This window comes from Drosophila subobscura, chromosome O, assembly GCF_008121235.1.
Source record: "Drosophila subobscura isolate 14011-0131.10 chromosome O, UCBerk_Dsub_1.0, whole genome shotgun sequence".
NCBI lineage: Eukaryota > Metazoa > Arthropoda > Insecta > Diptera > Drosophilidae > Drosophila > Drosophila subobscura.
Window position 1 is genome coordinate 24,863,389 of NC_048533.1, and position 17,938 is coordinate 24,881,326.

General features: G+C 44.0%; 5 protein-coding genes and 1 non-coding gene across 11 annotated transcripts; 3 read left to right on the plus strand and 3 right to left on the minus strand.

Annotated features, from left to right (window-relative positions):
- Positions 1-11: 11 nt before the first annotated feature.
- On the minus strand, positions 12-2,643 carry LOC117898066 (KAT8 regulatory NSL complex subunit 2). The gene is made up of 5 exons (XM_034807239.1): positions 2,068-2,643; positions 1,811-2,003; positions 1,591-1,754; positions 1,124-1,524; positions 12-599 (listed from the first exon to the last, which is right to left on the minus strand). The coding sequence occupies exons 1-5, from the start codon at positions 2,561-2,563 to the stop codon at positions 417-419; spliced, it is 1,437 nt and encodes a 478-aa protein (XP_034663130.1). The 5' UTR covers positions 2,564-2,643; the 3' UTR covers positions 12-416.
- A 772-nt stretch (positions 2,644-3,415) lies between these two features.
- On the minus strand, positions 3,416-4,705 carry LOC117898018 (histone transcription regulator 3 homolog). 4 transcript variants are annotated; one of them, XM_034807150.1, is made up of 2 exons: positions 4,168-4,705; positions 3,416-3,775 (listed from the first exon to the last, which is right to left on the minus strand). In XM_034807150.1, the coding sequence occupies exons 1-2, from the start codon at positions 4,564-4,566 to the stop codon at positions 3,518-3,520; spliced, it is 657 nt and encodes a 218-aa protein (XP_034663041.1). In that variant the 5' UTR covers positions 4,567-4,705; the 3' UTR covers positions 3,416-3,517. The 4 variants fall into 4 exon arrangements, with proteins under 4 accessions (XP_034663041.1, XP_034663040.1, XP_034663038.1 ...); XM_034807149.1 differs by having other exon boundaries at positions 3,416-3,796; positions 4,168-4,704; XM_034807147.1 differs by having other exon boundaries at positions 3,416-3,796; positions 3,862-4,702.
- Positions 4,706-5,138: 433 nt separating this feature from the next.
- LOC117896685 (40S ribosomal protein S8) lies at positions 5,139-6,725 on the plus strand. Its single transcript, XM_034805136.1, has 4 exons — positions 5,139-5,275; positions 5,558-5,664; positions 5,905-6,316; positions 6,527-6,725. The coding sequence occupies exons 1-4, from the start codon at positions 5,272-5,274 to the stop codon at positions 6,628-6,630; spliced, it is 627 nt and encodes a 208-aa protein (XP_034661027.1). The 5' UTR covers positions 5,139-5,271; the 3' UTR covers positions 6,631-6,725.
- LOC117899836 lies at positions 6,418-6,464 on the plus strand. Its single transcript, XR_004649221.1, has one exon. It is a non-coding gene; the product is annotated as a small nucleolar RNA R442 (small nucleolar RNA).
- Positions 6,726-6,791: 66 nt separating the features above from the next.
- LOC117896684 (zinc transporter ZIP13 homolog) lies at positions 6,792-11,329 on the minus strand. The gene is made up of 5 exons (XM_034805135.1): positions 10,997-11,329; positions 8,070-8,466; positions 7,475-8,005; positions 7,261-7,416; positions 6,792-7,199 (listed from the first exon to the last, which is right to left on the minus strand). The coding sequence occupies exons 2-5, from the start codon at positions 8,278-8,280 to the stop codon at positions 7,021-7,023; spliced, it is 1,077 nt and encodes a 358-aa protein (XP_034661026.1). The 5' UTR covers positions 8,281-8,466; positions 10,997-11,329; the 3' UTR covers positions 6,792-7,020.
- Positions 11,330-12,545: 1,216 nt separating this feature from the next.
- Positions 12,546-17,340, plus strand: LOC117899525 (WD repeat-containing protein 44). 3 transcript variants are annotated; one of them, XR_004649183.1, is made up of 10 exons: positions 12,546-12,946; positions 13,018-13,228; positions 13,302-13,391; positions 13,458-13,599; positions 13,677-14,664; positions 14,732-15,455; positions 15,515-16,333; positions 16,388-16,516; positions 16,587-17,147; positions 17,187-17,340. XR_004649183.1 is itself a non-coding variant. In XM_034809587.1 (10 exons), the coding sequence occupies exons 2-10, from the start codon at positions 12,861-12,863 to the stop codon at positions 16,740-16,742; spliced, it is 3,345 nt and encodes a 1,114-aa protein (XP_034665478.1). In that variant the 5' UTR covers positions 12,547-12,705; positions 12,765-12,860; the 3' UTR covers positions 16,743-17,340. The 3 variants fall into 3 exon arrangements, 2 of the variants coding, with proteins under 2 accessions (XP_034665477.1, XP_034665478.1); XM_034809587.1 differs by having other exon boundaries at positions 12,547-12,705; positions 12,765-12,946; positions 16,587-17,340; XM_034809586.1 differs by having other exon boundaries at positions 16,587-17,340.
- Positions 17,341-17,938: the final 598 nt, after the last annotated feature.

A 17,938-nucleotide genomic window follows, 5' to 3' on the forward strand; every position in this document is an offset into this window, starting at 1 on the left:
ATATGTATTTTTTGTACTTTTAATTGTTTATTGTACTTTAAGTTAGCGCATTTGCCATCGAATTCCGATTCCGATTATAATCTGTATATATTTCACTAGGGATATTATTGAATGGAGAAACTGATAACTGATATTTTATAACTGTGCTCTAAGATCAAGATAATTACAGTCATTAATTTTTAAGTAAGCCAATTGAACAACAATGAAGAACTATCAGTAAAATATCTCAATTGTTAAATTTATATAAAATAAAACACACGTCATGTAATTAGCAATCAGTTTGGTGAACAATCAATCAACATAATCATAAACTGTACGAATTGGTGGGTGTACGACACACATGTAATATGCAACAACATTTTCCTTGGTCTACTATAGTATTTGAATTGAATTTGAATTTAAATTTCCACACAGGTTTACGCAGCGCTCGATTGTTTTTTGAGAATTTGAATTTCTGTCGTTTTTCTGTCGTCTCTATGTGCTGTGGTCACATTGCGAATGCTTCTGGAAAGCCTGCTGTCTGCAGATATGTTTGCAGTTTCAGTTATGAGAGTACTTGTTGTAGGCATATCGTCGTCTTCGGTCTCAGATTCGCATTTCTGTGAGAAGAGATATAGTAGGGTTGGTACGTCAATAAGAAGCAAAACTATAAAAATGAGATTTACGTTAGATGATTGTAATTAAGACTAATATGCAGTGCACTTCTGGGGGTTCATCTAAGGGATATATACACTCTCCACACTCCGATGTTCCACAACACTAAGCCTCATGGTTAACTTATAATACAAACCATCGTTTATCTTACCATATAAAACCAGAAGATGATAGATAGTTCGGTTCGGTTCGGTCATTTATTCATGGTCGATCACAAAAGCTGTTCAATAATCGTATCATGTATGTAGACATATCTTTATCTACATACTCGTAGTTCTACTACAATTAAATATGTATGGATAGGTCTAAGAACTAGTTTCAAATGTTGTTTGGGAGTGGCAAAATATGATGTACAGTTTGAATTATCATTACAATAGCAGAAGCGACATTCAAGTGTGTTCAAGGTGTTTGTAATTGGTGTAATTGATGAAAATGTTGTGGCTTAGGCTTAGATTTTAATTTAACCCACCTTTTGTATATACTGACGCCTTGGTGGCACCACGCTCAGATGCAGCACACAGTTGGAGTCCTCGAGCATGCTGGTCACCGGCTCCTGGCACACAACCCCGCTTCGTTCGACGCCGCATGCTCGGAAGAGCACCTGACGCTTGTCCTCCAATATGTGCTTGCGGCAGTGCTTGCAGCATGGCAGCGTTCGCTCACCACACTTGACGCCGCCCTCTGTAAAAATGCACTTGGGATTGTTGGCCGACTTCGATGTAAAGAGCGTGTCCCGTGCGCGCTTCTCTTTGAATTTTTTGTAGAGAACCGCTTCAACTCCCTGTCGACGGTGGTAGCTGTTGAGCGCCTTTAGTTGTTCGTAGAGCTTGCGCTCGTGCGGCGTCTCCTTGAGCTGATCGTGGATGCTGCCTGTAAATATAGAAACGAAACTTAGAAACCTGGGTACGAGAACCCTGAATTAACATTGGACCGTACAGTAGATTTCCCGTTCTCGGCGGATGTCGTGCAAGTACTGGCGTCGTCTATGCTTCAGAACATGCTGCAAGTGGGTCAGCTCCTCACGGTAAAGGCCCTGAAGCTTTTCCACTTTCGACTCTGCAATCCGAACAGCCTCGGATCGAGTGTAGACGCCGGCATGCCTAAAAGTAATACTTAAAGCACTTCGCAACCACTGGACTCTAGTTAACAATCTTACTTTAGTGGATCATCGTCTTCAGAGTCGTTGCTTTCGTGGTCCGATTCATAAAAGTCGATATCCTTGCCGGTATTCTTCACACAAGGCGGATCTCCATCATTGCTGGAACTGTCCGAGGCGTAATCCAGAACTCGTCGACGCTGTCGAACCTTTTCTACAACTTGCTCTATTTCGTTTCGATGATCCTGATGAACTATAATGGAAATTTACATAAAATTCACTCTATCCATGCTGTACTGTACTGATTGTTGGCTTACCCAGCGGTGCCGCATGCGGTGATACAACATCAATCATATCGTCATCGAGCTCTATCTGCGGAGACTCGATCCTGATATCCTCCACGCTCAAGTGATGGGATAGGCTGTTCAGCAACGTCTCATTGGACTCGACGCCGCTCCGGAGACGACCCACGGCTATGTGTGTCTTCTGCAGCTGCGTCTGTCGGTTGTGCTCAAAGCATAGCGTGGTGAGTATCTGCTCCTTTTTGTTGTCATATTTGGGCACCGCGTTTATGCACTTTCTGCCGTTTGTATACACATGTGTGCACTGACGGTAGTTGGCACGGGGATCGCGTAGAATGTGGCGAATGCAAAACTCATGTCCGTCAATTCGCGTCTGGCTGCATTCGTAAGTGGGATTGGCGCACGACTTAATTTTGTTCGCATCGCACATCTGCAGCTCCTTTTCTGGTGTACAAGGTGCGCCCATAAACCGTGAGCACTGTCGCAGTTTATTGGGAGAAAAAGTAGCCATTATTTACCCTTCGCGCTGTTTTTATTTAATTTTTAAGAAAAATGCTGCGAAAATAAACACTTTGCTTGGAAAAAACATCGATATGAATAACATCATCGATGGAAGTTCACCATCGATGGAAGTTTAGCATCGATATACGTAACACTGCTCGTTATGAGGCTGAAAAAGATTGTAACCAGGTGAGGTGCGTTGCCGCGTTGTTAAATCGTCTCACCTCACCCTTTTTCCTGACATGTTCTTCAAGAAACATTTTCAATCAACCCTGAACAGAAATGTAACGATAGTTGTCCCATCTGGTAGCTTTGCAAACATCAATGTAAAAATGTAATCATAAATTTAATTATCGATGAAAATGTAATGTAAGTAATGTTAGCTCACACAACCCACCATTGAAAAATATACATAAGTACCTGGTCAATGCGGACTCATCGTGGTGCAACCGTCCAATTTCGCGGCAGCGATTAAATACCAAAAAAAAAGAAGAAAAATATACATATATAACAGAGTCATAAATGGGTTAATTTACCATTTCCTCAATTTTGATATTCCATTTAATATTACCAGCTAGTTGAAACTCTTAGAGCTGAAACTCTAATTTTATCCTATTGATGAAGCAATTTTCTATAATATGATAATATATTATACCTATTCCAAAACATAAAACTCAGCAGAGAACTGATTCCAGGTGCCATGTTCACTTGAGCAAGTTCATGTTCATTGAACCAAAGCGGGGAAAGATTTAGAAAAAACAATAAACAAAAAATGCCGCCAAACAATAACAAACCAACATCGATGCCTGAGCCATGGCCTGTATCGCGATGACTTTGACGGACAATAAACACGCCAAAACTGTTAGGTAAAATTTGTTATATATTTAATTAATAATACGCCGACAATTGCATCTACTATATAAGTTAAAGAAAACGTTTGCGCCCATGTGCAGTCTGAATATTGTTAGTTATCCACAACGTTCATGTCGAGAAGCAGCTTCTTAGTCTGCAGGTCAATGAGTCTCCGCTTGGATCTAGCCAATTCGGCCATCTCATTAAAGTATATCGTCTCAGCCTTCAGCTTCTCGTCCATTTGCGTGGTAGTCTCCGAAAGCGATGCCGAGCCCGCCTGCACCAAGTCATGCATGTCGCTCGATTCCGGATAATCATGCTTGTCCCCAGCCTCCACGGTGTTGTCGACGACGTACTCGTAGAAGGGTTCCTGGAGCGAGATCGAAGTTACCTTTAAGTAAACATGTATTACATTTACTGCCACCGTAAGCAGTGTAACAAAAACATTACACTCACCTCGTCCTCCAAATGATCCGCCACCTTCTCTATGATGCTATCTACATCATCGAAGTTGACTTTTTCCAGCGGATCCGCCATCTGCCTGCGCTCAATATTGCACACGATCTCCTTCTTGGGCATCATCAAATGATGATGCGAGTGGTCTAAGGTCTTTGACAGATTGTGGTGGCGGCGCACGATGTGACGCATCAAGTTGGACGACGAGTGTTTGGAGGATAATGTCTTTGCACAGTGCTTGCACTTGGCAGTAAACTCCGATATTCGGATAAAGTGCGCCCACAGTTTGTTGTTCTTGCCAATTACTTTGTTCCGCATCTCCGCTTCATGACGCTGCCGATCCAACTGCTGCTGACCGCCAATAATCGTACGAACTGCAGTCTTGGTTTCGCCCTCGCGCTCAACTTCGCCGTCGCCCTCGCCATCGCCATCGCCATCGCCATCCCCGTCGACATCGTCCATGTTCATGTGAATGTCCTCGTTGGCGGAGGCCGCCTCCAGCTCGTCCTTCAGTTCGGCCAGCATTTTGCCCTCTTCGCCCGCGAAAATCTGTCGGGCCAGTAGCTTGTGGTTCCTGAGTAGGTGGCGCGTCAGATTCGATGAGGTGTGTTTGGAGGAGAGTGTTTTGTCACAATGTTTGCACTGTACTATGTATTCGGTTAGGCGATGGAACTGCGCGAGGGCCTTGAAGTTTTTTCCAACCATAATGGCATTCAAAACTCGTACATTCACAGATACGATCGATTCAGTAGCTTTTGTATTAAACTTAGGTTCAAAAGAACAGTTTTTGAATTAAATTTAGGTTCCAAAGAACAAAAAATTGTTTTGCCAACAGTGTCAACGAAATTATCGATATAATATACCGTCAGGGCCTCCAAAATATACGATAACATGCCCTTGCATTTTCAAAATATACTGTAAATATACCGTACATCTAAAATCATTTTCCTCGATTTTGATGTTCTATTTAATATTAATATCTAGTTAGGAGTCTCCACGCTAAAACTATATTTTTATCCGATATATCAATTAATTCTCCACAAGATTGGCTAGTTTTTACGACTTCCTTTCGTTGGAATGTGTACAAATTAAGTTTAAAACTAAAAAGGTCAACCAACAAAAATAGCATAAAACGTATGCAATGAACTCAAATTTCGTAGTCAAAACATCCTGAAAAGTATATAATATACCTTAAATGGTCTAGTTCGCTCGCTTCATGGTGTACCGTGTACAGTGTACAGCAAAGCAACACCAAATGTGCTGCAATGCGCATGATAAAAGTGGCAGCCGATAGTCAGCTCTCGAACACAGGGTTGCCCATAAGATCCAAGTGTCAAAAAAATAACCTCCAATTTTTGACACGAGGTGTTGTGCGTGTCTTTTCCTTTCTTTCTCGCTTTTTACTCGAACATGGGTAAGTGGGCTCGTGCGATTTGCGTTAAAATATCAAGGAAATTGGCTCAGAAATGCATCGAATCAATGTAAAAGTGTGTGAGGAGTATGTTTGCAACTGCGCAAGCACCGGATTGACTATAAATTCAAGAATTTAGCTGCGTTTTTCAATAATTTCAACCCTCAAAGTCCCGTGCCCATACATTGTGGTTGGTGTGCGTGTTTTCGTGTGTGAAAAATGGTCTTGATATTTAAACACGGCAAATGGGACCCGTTTTAATTTGTGTTTTAATATTGTCCACAGGTATTAGCCGTGATAGTTCACACAAGCGCCGCTCCACTGGTGGCAAGCGCAAGTCGCTCCGCAAGAAGCGCAAGTTCGAGTTGGGCCGCCCCGCCGCCAACACCAAGGTAAGCGATCCCTCAACCTGTGCCCTGCCATAGAGAAGTGTACACATAGCTGATTGCTACGCTAAAATGATGTTAACGCGTGTCAACTGTAATTGCGCATGGTTTACCAAACCGTGTGCTACCGTTTGATGATTTAAAAGCTTTATGTTCGGACTACTGATTATCAACTGTCTCAACGAAATGCTCTAGCTAGAAGTGTAGTGTGCAGATATACTAAACGCCTGGTCTCTTTCATTGCAGCTTGGCTCCAGCCGCGTGCACTCTGTGCGCACTCGTGGAGGCAACAGCAAACTGCGTGCCCTGCGCCTGGAGAACGGCAACTTTGCCTGGGCCTCTGAGGGTGTTGCTCGCAAGACTCGCATTGCTGATGTCGTCTACAATGCATCCAACAACGAGCTGGTGCGCACCAAGACCCTGGTGAAGAACAGCATTGTGGTCATCGATGCCACGCCATTCCGTCAATGGTACGAATCCCACTACGTGCTGCCCTTGGGACGCAAGCGCAACCCCAAGCACGCACAGAAGGAGGATGAGAACGACGTGCTGACCAAGAAGCGCAGCGAAAAGGTCATGAAGAAGTACCTGGAGCGTCAAAAGTTTGGCAAAGTTGAGCAGGCCTTGGAGGACCAGTTCACTTCTGGCCGTATCTTGGGTGTGTATTCTTTTTGATATTTTGATTTAGGCTGTACAAAAGTGATGTTAAATCCTTAGCGATCCAACAACTTTATTGCAGAGTTCTTGTTTTAAGAACGATGCAAGCCTGTTGGGTGTGATTACGGCTTGTCATAGTTACTCTGATTTGTATAACTTAATCCCTGCGTGGTTTGATTGCCTTTCGTTTTGCTAATCCATTTCCTTTCAGCCTGCATTTCTTCCCGCCCCGGTCAGTGCGGTCGCTCCGACGGCTACATTCTGGAAGGCAAGGAATTGGAATTCTACCTTAAGAAGATCAAGTCTAAGAAGTAAATGGCCCTAGATAAGTTTGCGAGCGAAGCGTTCAGATGATCAATGGACTTGCAAAAAGAAAACAAAAATAAAAACCGATTCTTTTGATAGAAGAATTACCCGAGCTGTTCTTTTGTGTTGCGAGAATAAGAGTAGATTTCTTTAAAAAACAGGAGTTTCTATTCATGTTTCGTATGGTACAATAATACGTAATTATTAACAGTAGTTTAAATATCATTCGTATCGGCTATAATTACATAACGCAAAATAGGACGTGTGGCTGGGCGCATCCCGTAAAGTACAACAAATTCATTTCAATTTTGGACAGCCAAGAAACGGCCCTCCCTGTCCTGGAACCATTTATGGAATAAACTATTCTGATGTGCTGCTCGGCGTCTTGCAAGGGTTAGGTTAGTGTTCGAAAAGCGTCGTCATGATGGCCATTAACGCAATGCCAAAGACCAGGGCCAGCAGCTGCTTAATGGATTCCTTGCGCTCCTCTTCCTTTAAGAGATCAGGTAATACTGTAACCAGCGAAATGTGCAGAAAACCGCCAGCGGTAAAGGGCATGATCCACGAGGTGCGTGCCTCTGTAGGGGTAAAGAAAAGAGCTCAGTAAATCATTATTTTAGTTCATTTGGTTAGACATACCCATGGCTGAGGTTACACCGGAGCCTCCAATCGCCACCAGGGCACCAAGTAGTCCTGCTCCCGCTGTTAGCAGCTGTGCCCGAGCCGCATCCCAGCGACTGAAGCCGGAACGCAGAAGAATGGCGAAATCCCCAACTTCGTGAGGGATCTCGTGCACTGCAAGAAAAAACCAATTAAAAATCTATGCATAATTGAAGCCAGCAATCGTATTTACACAGAATGGCGAATGTAGCCAGAACTCCGTGTCTGAAGGAGACTAGGAATGAGCCAGCCACCGCCAGGCCATGCGTGAAATTGTCAATGGAGTTGGCGAGCAGGTTCAGGTAACCGGCGACCTTTCGGGGCTGTTCTTTTTGCTCCTTGGACTTTTGCTCCCGCTCGCGCAGGAAACACACTTTGTCCACGTCCTCAATGTCGCAGGCCCCGCCGCAGCTCTCGGAGGTTCCTCCCTCCGGCATCTGGCCACCATTGCGACGCAGCAGGCAGTTGGCGATTTCCACGCACTTGGGCTGGGGATTCTCCTCGTCTGCGCTCGTGTAGCCGGAGAAGATTTTCTCCACTATCGTGAAGATCAGTATGCCAGCGAGTACCCACAGTCCGGAGCGTAGCGATGGGTGACCAGAGTCCCCCGAAGAGCTCTGATGATCCCCCTCCCATGCCTCTGGCAGCAAATGGAGGAACACATCACCCAGCAGTCCACCCACTGCGAAACTCAGGAGCACTCGCAGAAACTTTGATTCCGCAGCTGCAGCAAGAAACAACGTTAAGTAGGGGAAGGACAAAAAACAATCTCTTAGGGGAAAACTCACGATCTTTGAATCCATTTTTGTCCAGTTTCTCCTGTGTCGGAATGATGAACAGTGGAAAGATGCCACTGAGGCCGATAACCACCGATCCCAGCAGCGAGAACACCCATGGGGTATACTGGAAGCTCTTAAAGTACTCTGGCACATAATTGTTCATCAGATTGGCATAAAGCATATTGAAATGTTCATCAAAAAAGCTGCTATTTGTGCTCATTGTGTGTGTGTGTCTGTTGTCTTTCAGCTACTGCTGTTTCCTGGACTGTCTGTGGATATGGACGACGACTCTTCCGGTTGGTCGTTGGTTGGTTTTTGGCTGCACGTGCGCTGATGATGTGTTCAATCACTGTCTGACCATGTCCATTAGCTTCTTAACTCAATATGTCCCACGCCTGTGTCCCAGCTGAAAGCCAAAATTTGAATTTTTTATGAAAAACTAATGAAATTTACAAATATAAAAAATAAGTCAGGCCAGACTGAATCAGTTCCAGAATTTTGCTACCTGGCAACAAAGTAAAGGAATACCCAGATGCGTTGCCAGTATCAACAGACAAGTTGATGAGAAAATCTCTTAGATATCGACAATGGACGTACGTCAGTCATTCAATAGGGGAGCCGTAGCACCCCTCCGCTTGGCTGTTGTCATGCTCGATAAGCAAAGTCTGTGTAAAATTGAAGCCTTAAAGGCTTAAGTCTGACTAGAGATGGCTTAAGCAGGAATCGGCAGTCAATCAAACGTTAGAATAACCAAGATCATGGTCTAAGGGGGGGTTGTGCATAAGTTTACTCTTTACATCGGTCGAAGGCTAATTGCAGGTGAAAAGCATCAAATTTAAAAGATTTCACAAGGCACTTTACAGTCCTTACATTCACTTATCCAACGCGCAACAAACGATAAAGAAACTCTAATTATTTCAATGGAATCCCAAAAATCGGTTTCGATCTACACGCAATGGGAGGAACACTCCTTAAAATGAATATCCGTCGCCTCTAGTGTCCACAAAGATACTAAATGAAATTTCAAAATACGCCTTTTGGGTACTCCCACGTCTCAGTTCGGCTTCTGATTTGATGTTTTGTTTGATGTGTCTGCTGCTGCTGCTGTTCTGCACGATGAAGCTTAAATTGTTCAATTTTTTCGCGATAAGATATAGGTAGACGCCGTACTGTCAGTACCAGAACCCATACCACTGGCATGACTTGATGTTGGTGGCTTTGTTAAGCGGCAATCGTCTACATTTTTATTGGGAAAAACGGCCACTGGCAGCGTCTATTGAAGTGCCATTCATTGCACTGCAAAATGAAATCACACTGATGACATGGCTGATCATATTGGGATTTTCATTTGTAAAAGCATTTAATCAGCAGCGCCCGAAACCGAGACAGAAAATGCTGCAGCGACAAAATCCGAGCGAGATAGCTTCACTCTCGTATCTTTCGCAGTCGTTGCTTGCTTTTCATTGAACTATCATACAAAGAAACGATAATAAATGAGCGTTCTCTGTATACTCTTTGTATACTTTGAGAATTAGACGAACAAGAAATCCATATATTTGGTGTCTACAGAGGCTCTATAATAAAGTGTACCAATAGATAGAGACAGGAGAGTGTATATAGCTCACAGGTGTCGTTTCATTTGTTGCACACAGTTCAATGTTGTATTAAAAACATGCACACAGTGTTTGGTTCATATTTATGTATGATAGAGCACCAGTAATACGAGTACATTTGCACAAATGGGTGACAATGGATTGTTCAGCGTCCAAACATGATTTGTGGCGTGGTGTAGCGGTGTTTTTGTATAATTTCAACTGTTAACACAATAGAACCATAACTATAACACACTTGACTGTTACTAATGCGGAAATTTATGCTCCAAGCTCTCGCACACACACAATTTCTCGCCGTCGTCTTATCGTGCCGGTAACTGAGCTCGTTCTGAGCGGCAACGTCTTTCGTTTGCATTATTATAACAGCAGAGAACAGAACAGATCGAATGGAAATTGTATCTTGGGGGTTTTTGCTACCCTATACTATTTGGTGTGTGCCTAAGATAATTTCAGTTGCTAAGCGATTATGAATTACATGAATCACATTATTGACAACAGAATAATGGACTGGACTAGCTCTGCTCTCGCTTCGCTTGACATATAAATGGCGCCGATAATTTTGCACTCTTCACTACACTACAGAAAAAAGACATGACAAATGAGCAAACTGAAATTAACAAGCGCTGATTATCAAGAAGAAACGTGCTGGGCTGGTGCTGGACATGTGTAAGAGTTTAGGAATAAACAATTTGGTGTCCAAAACGATAACGTCAGCATTCAACTAATCACAATATGTACATATGTACATACAAATGTGCTCGAACACATGTAATTCCATGCAATGTAATGTATATTTGCCAGCAGTGTTGATAACATATACACCCACCCGCACACACACACACACTGTTGCCAGTCAGCTGACTGTATTTTCATTTTCACCGGAACAAATGAAATTAAGATTAATTTTCTTTGTTTTCATCACACCTATGCACCTATGAAGTATTTATCCCCCACGAGAGTATTTCAGCATTATAACCCTTTGGATTCTTAGCTAAATCGTTCAAACCAGACTCGAACCAAAACCAGTTTTCCAAACAAGTTCAGTTCGCTTTGTTGTCTAACCAAATCAATGCTTTTGTTTTTGTACATATGTCTGTATGCCTGCGGCGTTGATAACAGGTAATACATATGTCTAGTAATGTTGAAGTAGTGATCGGCTGGGCACAGATTTTAAGATTAACTTGAAGTGCTTGTGTGCAAAAAATGATCAAATATGGCCGCTACTTAGCTGTTTGGCGTGTGTTGTGTGGGTGGGGGGAATGCACAGTTATGTAGTCAAACATCACCTTACGCTAGGTTAGTTATTATATTGCGGTTGTTTACCGTTATGCTGGCTGTTTTGGCGTCAACGTGCTCGTCTCCTCGAGGCTTCAATGAGGCACAAAGGAAAAGTCTTTTGTTTTGTTTTCATTGACTCTGGCGACTGTTGCGTTCGCGAACAAACATATCTTATTTATTTATCTAATGCGCAATAGCAGTTGCGTTGCGAATATTGGCAACCACTAAACAATAAAAATGCACGATTCTCTTTTTCGAGAGGAGTATCTTTGTCTTTTTGAGATATAGTTGCCCGTTCAGAAGAACTTTGCGTTTAATAGCGCAGCGCAGCACGGAGATCTACGAAAGGTTACAAGTACACAAATTGCACATAAATATGTACGTTTGTTTACTAGTGTGCCGTGTGAAAAATAAATATGGCTGCGAACAGCTGATTGCTATCGATGTCTAATCGAGTATTTCCAGCATGGGGATGAGAGCGTGACTGTCACTGTTTGGCAAAACGGTGACCTGAAGTTTTATTTTAACAGCGTGAGTATCAACACACAATTAACTTTCCTAGTCATCCAACGATGTGAGAACAGTAATAAATGCAATAATTATATGATGCTTACAAGCAACAAAAAGACATATAAAGTATTCACTACGTACATTCTTACGTTTTATGCTACTATATTTTCTATTTATCTTTTTATTTTAAACCCTATTTTGTTAATAATCTATAAAAGGGAGTCAGAAGAGCCAATCAATATTATGGAGAATTGTTTGACAAATCAAATAAAAATTTAGTTTTAGCGCTAAATATCCTAACTAGCTGGTAATATTAAATAGAACATCAAAGTCGAGGAAAATGATTTAAGATACGGCATATTTTTAAATATGAAGGTATATTTTGGTATATTTTATCGGTAGTTCCGCTGGAAACTAGGGGTGGGAAAACATAGATAGTGAAAATAGTATAGGGTATAGGGATCCTAGATTACCCTAGTAACAATATGATCAGGACTGAAAATGGTTATGTTTTTTTGCAGAGCTTGCAGGTATATTCATATATATATATATATATATGTATAAAGCTCTAATTCTCTGTGATAGTCAAGGCTCTATAGAGGCTCTGAAGTGGTTATTGCTCACAAGAGCCTCCTTTCTTTAAGAGAATAGCCAAAATTAATAAATGAGTCTAATTTGGAATTATGAATCGAAACACACTAAATTAATTAAGATCGTGTTAAGTCGGTGCCATCGCAAGTCATCTTGAGAGCAACCTTCTGTTCCTACTTTCTGGAACAGCCTTCTGTTGCCTTTGCACTTAGACCTGCACCTACACATCAATCCATGAAAGTGACATCGCACTATATTATATAATTTGTTAAACTCTTACATAAGACCACACTTTTTAACTAAGCATCATATTGTTTAAATTATAAGAACATTTCCAATGCAACACCTTGTATGCTCTCATCAACAAATATTGACAGCAAAACCGAACATACCCTTTTCAAGAAAATATCGACAGCCCCGTCATCGAATTGGTGTTCCTGGTCAATGCGGACTCATCGTCGGGCGACCATCCCCAATTCGATATAGCGAGCGATTAAATACCAAAAAAAAACTCAATTAAACAATTGATTTCTACATAAATTCATAGTGGTAAAATGTTTTTTAACCCTCAAATATTTCAAAAATGCTAAACGAATCGACTGTTGCGGTAGCGCGACCGCCAAAAACGACGTAAGTCGACAAACATCTCGAGCGTGAGTAACGCCTTGCAACAACAAAAGGAAGTTCAGTTAATAACAAAAAGCGAAAAAAGTACTTTCGTCATAATTTGCATACAGAAACGAGTTGAGGTGGTTAGGTAATACAAACGAACAGCATTGACTACGCACAACCACAACACAACACTGCAATGAGTAAGCTGGAGACCGACTCGGACAGTTCCGAGGAATTTTTCGATGCCGAAGACACAACGCCCAATCGTCATGCCACACTTGGGTACGCACCTCACTCTAATCTTTATATCCCAGCACAGCTGACTAATACACTAATGAAATTGTACATTCCAGTCGTAGATTGCCGGCGGAGGTGGCTCAGGAGTTTATATTTCCCGAGCCTGCGGTGCGTGTCAACGCAGCCGCGTCATCGGACAGCGATGCGACTCCCATTGGCGCTGGAACGCCTGCCACACGGAGCCCCACCAACAGTCTGGGAGCACGTCTAAAGCAACAGGATATAGCACCCGTAGTATTCGCGGAACCCAAGCCAGTGCATGGAGCAGTAAGTGTCGGATGCTTTGCATTTGCATTCCAATGGCTTAGAATAAACATTCTCTCCGTTTCCACTCGTGTAGTATGGCAGACAACGCTTTCATGAACTCCGTCAGTGCATGCAAAACGATGAGGATGATAATCCAGGAAATACACTCACACCCGACTCGCAGGTAAATATTTTGATGATTCAGTTCTCTCCATGTTTATTATTTCAATTTGTTATTTGGTGATTGCAGAATAGCTCCACGGATGGAATGTTCAGCGCGAACCGATCGACGCATCCGTTCAAGGTGATTGAAACCGATGCGATGAGCATACAGAGCATGACATCCTTGGGTCGCGTGGGACGTATCTTGGCGGGCAGCATAGACCCTTCGGGTGAGTGAGAGAATGTGACATTCAACCCAATCATCAAAAAACTAAGCAAAATACTCGAATCTCGAATTCATGCACAGCCATCAGTATTGATCGCGAGTCCCTGGCCTCCCTGAATGCCCAGCAGAAGCAGCAGCAACAGCAGCAGCAGGCACACACGCAATCCCAGAACCAACAAGCGACGCAGCCCTCAAGAACATCAAGCACATCCTCTGGCATGGGAACGCCAAGTGTTTCGCCCAAGCATCAGCAGCAGGATGCTGCAGCCCCCACTGGCTCGGGCACTGCCGCTGGGCTACCTGTGTCAGTGCAGGCTACAGCCTCTGTGGGAATCATGTTGCAAGAGCCAGATGTGATAGCAAGCACAAAGCTTGCACAGTCCAAGACGACAGATTCGATCACCTCAAGCGGGCCAGTGGCCCCGCCGCGAAGGAAGAAGAAGTCGCGACACTTTTCAAGCAGTTCCTCGGATCAGTTCAATATGGCCGATCGACCAACCGACGCGGAAGACACCGACAGCGACACTCGTTCCGTAAGAAGCGTACGCGATGCCCAGCAGAAGCTGCGCGATGACTTTGTCCTGGAGTTTGAGAGTTCGCTGAACGATGCCAATACCTCGGCATCCAGCAACACATTGACCTGCTCGTCCACCAACACAATCGTTTCGGCCACTACTACAGCCACGCCCTCGTCTCACGTGCAAATGCCATCGATGAGTGCCATGCATATACGTCCCATGTTGGCCACGACGGCCATTGCTGCCCTCTCCAAGCCCTCGCATTCACTGGGTAGCAGTTCCACATCAGTTTACTCGAAACCAAGTCCCTCAAACTCGGCCAAGAGCAACTCGGCGCCAGGACGCGTCAGCTCCATCGATCCGAATCAGGGACTCAATCTATTCAAGGCCATTCAGGGTGGCTGCGTTGTTAAGCCACGCGATGAGGCCAGCAACAAGGCCCAGGGTCCGTCCCAGGATGAGATCGAGCGCATTGAGAAAATGCTCATGGAGAACGCAAATCGCCGCAAGTTGGCGGGCACCGGTTCCAACAGCTTGGGCAGTGCCTCGCGGTGAGTTTTTCTAGCATATTTGTATTCAAAATTTCTGATCCTAAATTTCTTCGTTTCTGCCCAACAGCTATCCAGCTTTGTATCGCGTCACCAACGAGAAGGAACGACGAAAGTCCGCAGGCGATGAAGATGTGCTAAAGCAGATGAACATTTATGTGAGGACGCGCACTAGCTCGGGCAAGCAGCTAACCGACTTTGAGATACTCGAGCAAGTGCCTGTGAAGAATCTTGACACGGGAGAGAATATGCCGCTCTCCGAGATGCGTTCGCCCCCAGTGCCTGAGGGCTGGGATCCACTCTCGCTGCACATCCTCAAGCTGACGTCGCATCTGGGGGTGACGCAAAAGGAGTCCGATGAGGAGAGTGTGATTGGCATTCCCCCCAGCATTGAAGGCCAGGTGCCCGACGAAGAGGAACTCGAAACGGACGACGGCAGTCGTCTGAAAAAGAAAACGGCTCGCATTAAGCGCTTCTTTGGCACCACAATGCGTAAGACTGTGGACAAGGCCAAGTCGATTGCATCGGAAGTGTCGCATGCGCGGCACAAGGAGGATGTGGCTGACATTGTGGATGCCATGAATCCCGAGCAGAATATCAAAATCAAAGCCTCATCGTCCAACAAGGGCCCCTACGAGTTCACCAAACTGCAGCACGTACAGGATCTGAGTGGCGAGGACACGAGCGCCGTGTGGTGCATGAAGTTCAGCTCGTGTGGCCGGCTCTTGGCCACAGCTGGACAGGACAAGGTTCTGCGAATTTGGGTCCTAAAAGACGCCTATCCATTCTTTCAGGTAAGAGTTCTTGGAAATGTAAATTTTCTCATGCCTAATGCTCATTGAGTATTCCCCAGGACATGCGCAACAAATACAATGCCGATCAAAAGTCATCGCCCACACCCTCGCAGGAGTCGCTCGTGTCGCAGCATTCGGCCGAGGAGGCCATTGCCATGGCCACAGCCGCTGAGAAATGCACAGGGCCGTTCATGCCCAAGCCCTTCTGCACCTACATCGGGCACACCTCGGATCTGCTGGATGTTAGCTGGTCGAAGAACTACTTCATCCTGTCCAGCAGCATGGACAAGACTGTTCGCCTGTGGCACATTTCCAGAAAGGAGTGCCTGTGCTGCTTCCAGCATATTGATTTTGTCACAGCCATTGCCTTTCATCCGCGCGACGATCGATACTTTCTGAGCGGCAGCCTCGATGGCAAGCTGAGACTGTGGAATATACCCGACAAGAAGGTGGCTCTGTGGAACGAGGTGGATGGCCAGACAAAGCTCATCACGGCAGCTAATTTCTGTCAGAACGGGCAGTTTGCGGTGGTCGGCAGCTACGACGGTCGCTGTATATTCTACAACACGGATCAGCTGAAGTACCACACGCAGATCCATGTGCGCTCTACCCGCGGCAAGAACCGCATTGGCCGCAAGATCAGCGGCATCGAGCCCATGCCCGGAGAGGACAAAATATTGGTCACCTCCAATGACAGCCGAGTGCGCCTATACGATTTGAGGGACCTGAATTTGTCCTGCAAGTACAAGGGCTACTTGAATGCCTCCTCGCAGATCAAGGGTTCGTTCAGTCACGATGGAAAGTATATCATTGCCGGTTCCGAGAATCAATGCATTTACATATGGAAGACCAATCACGACTACTCCAAGCTGAGCTCGGTAAGAAAATTGCAACATTCAAGCAGAACGTTTCCTTATTTTGAATCCTTGCAGGTTCGTCGTGATCGCAGCGATTTCTGGGAGGGCATTAAAGCACACAATGCTACTGTCACCTGTGCCATATTTGCGCCACATCCAGAGGCCATTATCAAGCCAGAACCCGATGAAATTTCCAACGAAAAGGTAACCCAATCATAGCTTCCATTAAACTGAATCAGATGTTGAACCAAATGTTTTCTGCTCTCTTTTACAGTTGGCTCACAATGCACCTGATCCACTTGTGGAGCAGCATAAAAAGGGATGCGGTTACGTGCTGGTCAGCGCAGATTTCAATGGGGCAATTAAGGTGTTCATTAACAAGACAAAGCCCAAGCATAGCAGTCTGCCCTACACGGCCATTGCGGATTAGATTAGGTCGTAGATCCATCGTAGGTGGGTGGAGAAACGGAAACTAAAACGAAAACTATAAAAGTTAAAGATGTATTTGATTTGTGTTGTATTTGTGTTTGTCAGTTTTTTATACCATTTCATTTGTAGCGCCATTTCTGCTTATTTATATACATGCATACAATACATAATCCTTATATGCTGCACCTCTGTATCTACCCTCGTAGCGCAGTACATGCAAATGCGAAAAGTTGTTAACTAAATGCGATTCTGCTAGCGCGAAATAATTGTAATGTTATGTATTTTTAACGCTGAATGTATGAACGTGTGTGTAGAAATTTGAGTTGCCAATATTTCTTTGATTCTGTTACCATAATTTTGAAAGTCAATTGTACATTATAATGCCTCCCCTGCAAGGCATGGAAGGGTGCACCTTCTGCCAGGAGACAGCCATGGGGTCTCTAAGATGTCGAAAATGTCGTTGCCTGCCGAATCGCAAAGCAGTTAATTTTAAAGCCTACACACATAATTAATTTATAACTAACTTTATAATATAGTACGAGTATATTTTGTGTAAAGTAAAAACGTGCAACCCTCGGAACGGGGCAAACTAAGAATTAGCTGCAATGTTTCTATTGATTTTCATTTGGCAAAGAAGTTGAAGTGCTTCAGGATTAGAGGGATGGCTCTCCGGAAAGGAATGTCTGCTATTTAGCGAAAGCTTAACCTTCATATTTGCGGCTTCCTTAGGTGGAGAGCGATACTGCAAGCAAAATGTAGAAAAATGTAATGCCTGTAATGTGATAGTGTGAGCAATCTCTGTGTTTACTTAACTCAATTTTCATATTTACAGCAGGGGGGCCACGACAAGTAAATGTGTCTGCTTTTCAATGTGTGACTGCAATTGAAATCATTTTCGGTTTCTGAGACAGCCAAATGCTACCTACTACTATTTCCCTTCTGTTTCGGGGCCACGTATTCGTGTTTCATGTCATTAGCTAAGTTTCGTGGGGGGTAATTGCAACAACCCCAAAAAGCATGAAGCAGACCTGTGCAGCTACATTTATACATATGTATGTACATATGTACGTACATACATATGTATATGTACAATATTATAAACATATGTAAGTATTTAGTAGGTAGACCGGCTCTTTCTTTGTTTATTGTTGCTGTTGCTTTTGCTGTAGTTTCATTTTAAGGAACGTTTATACATAT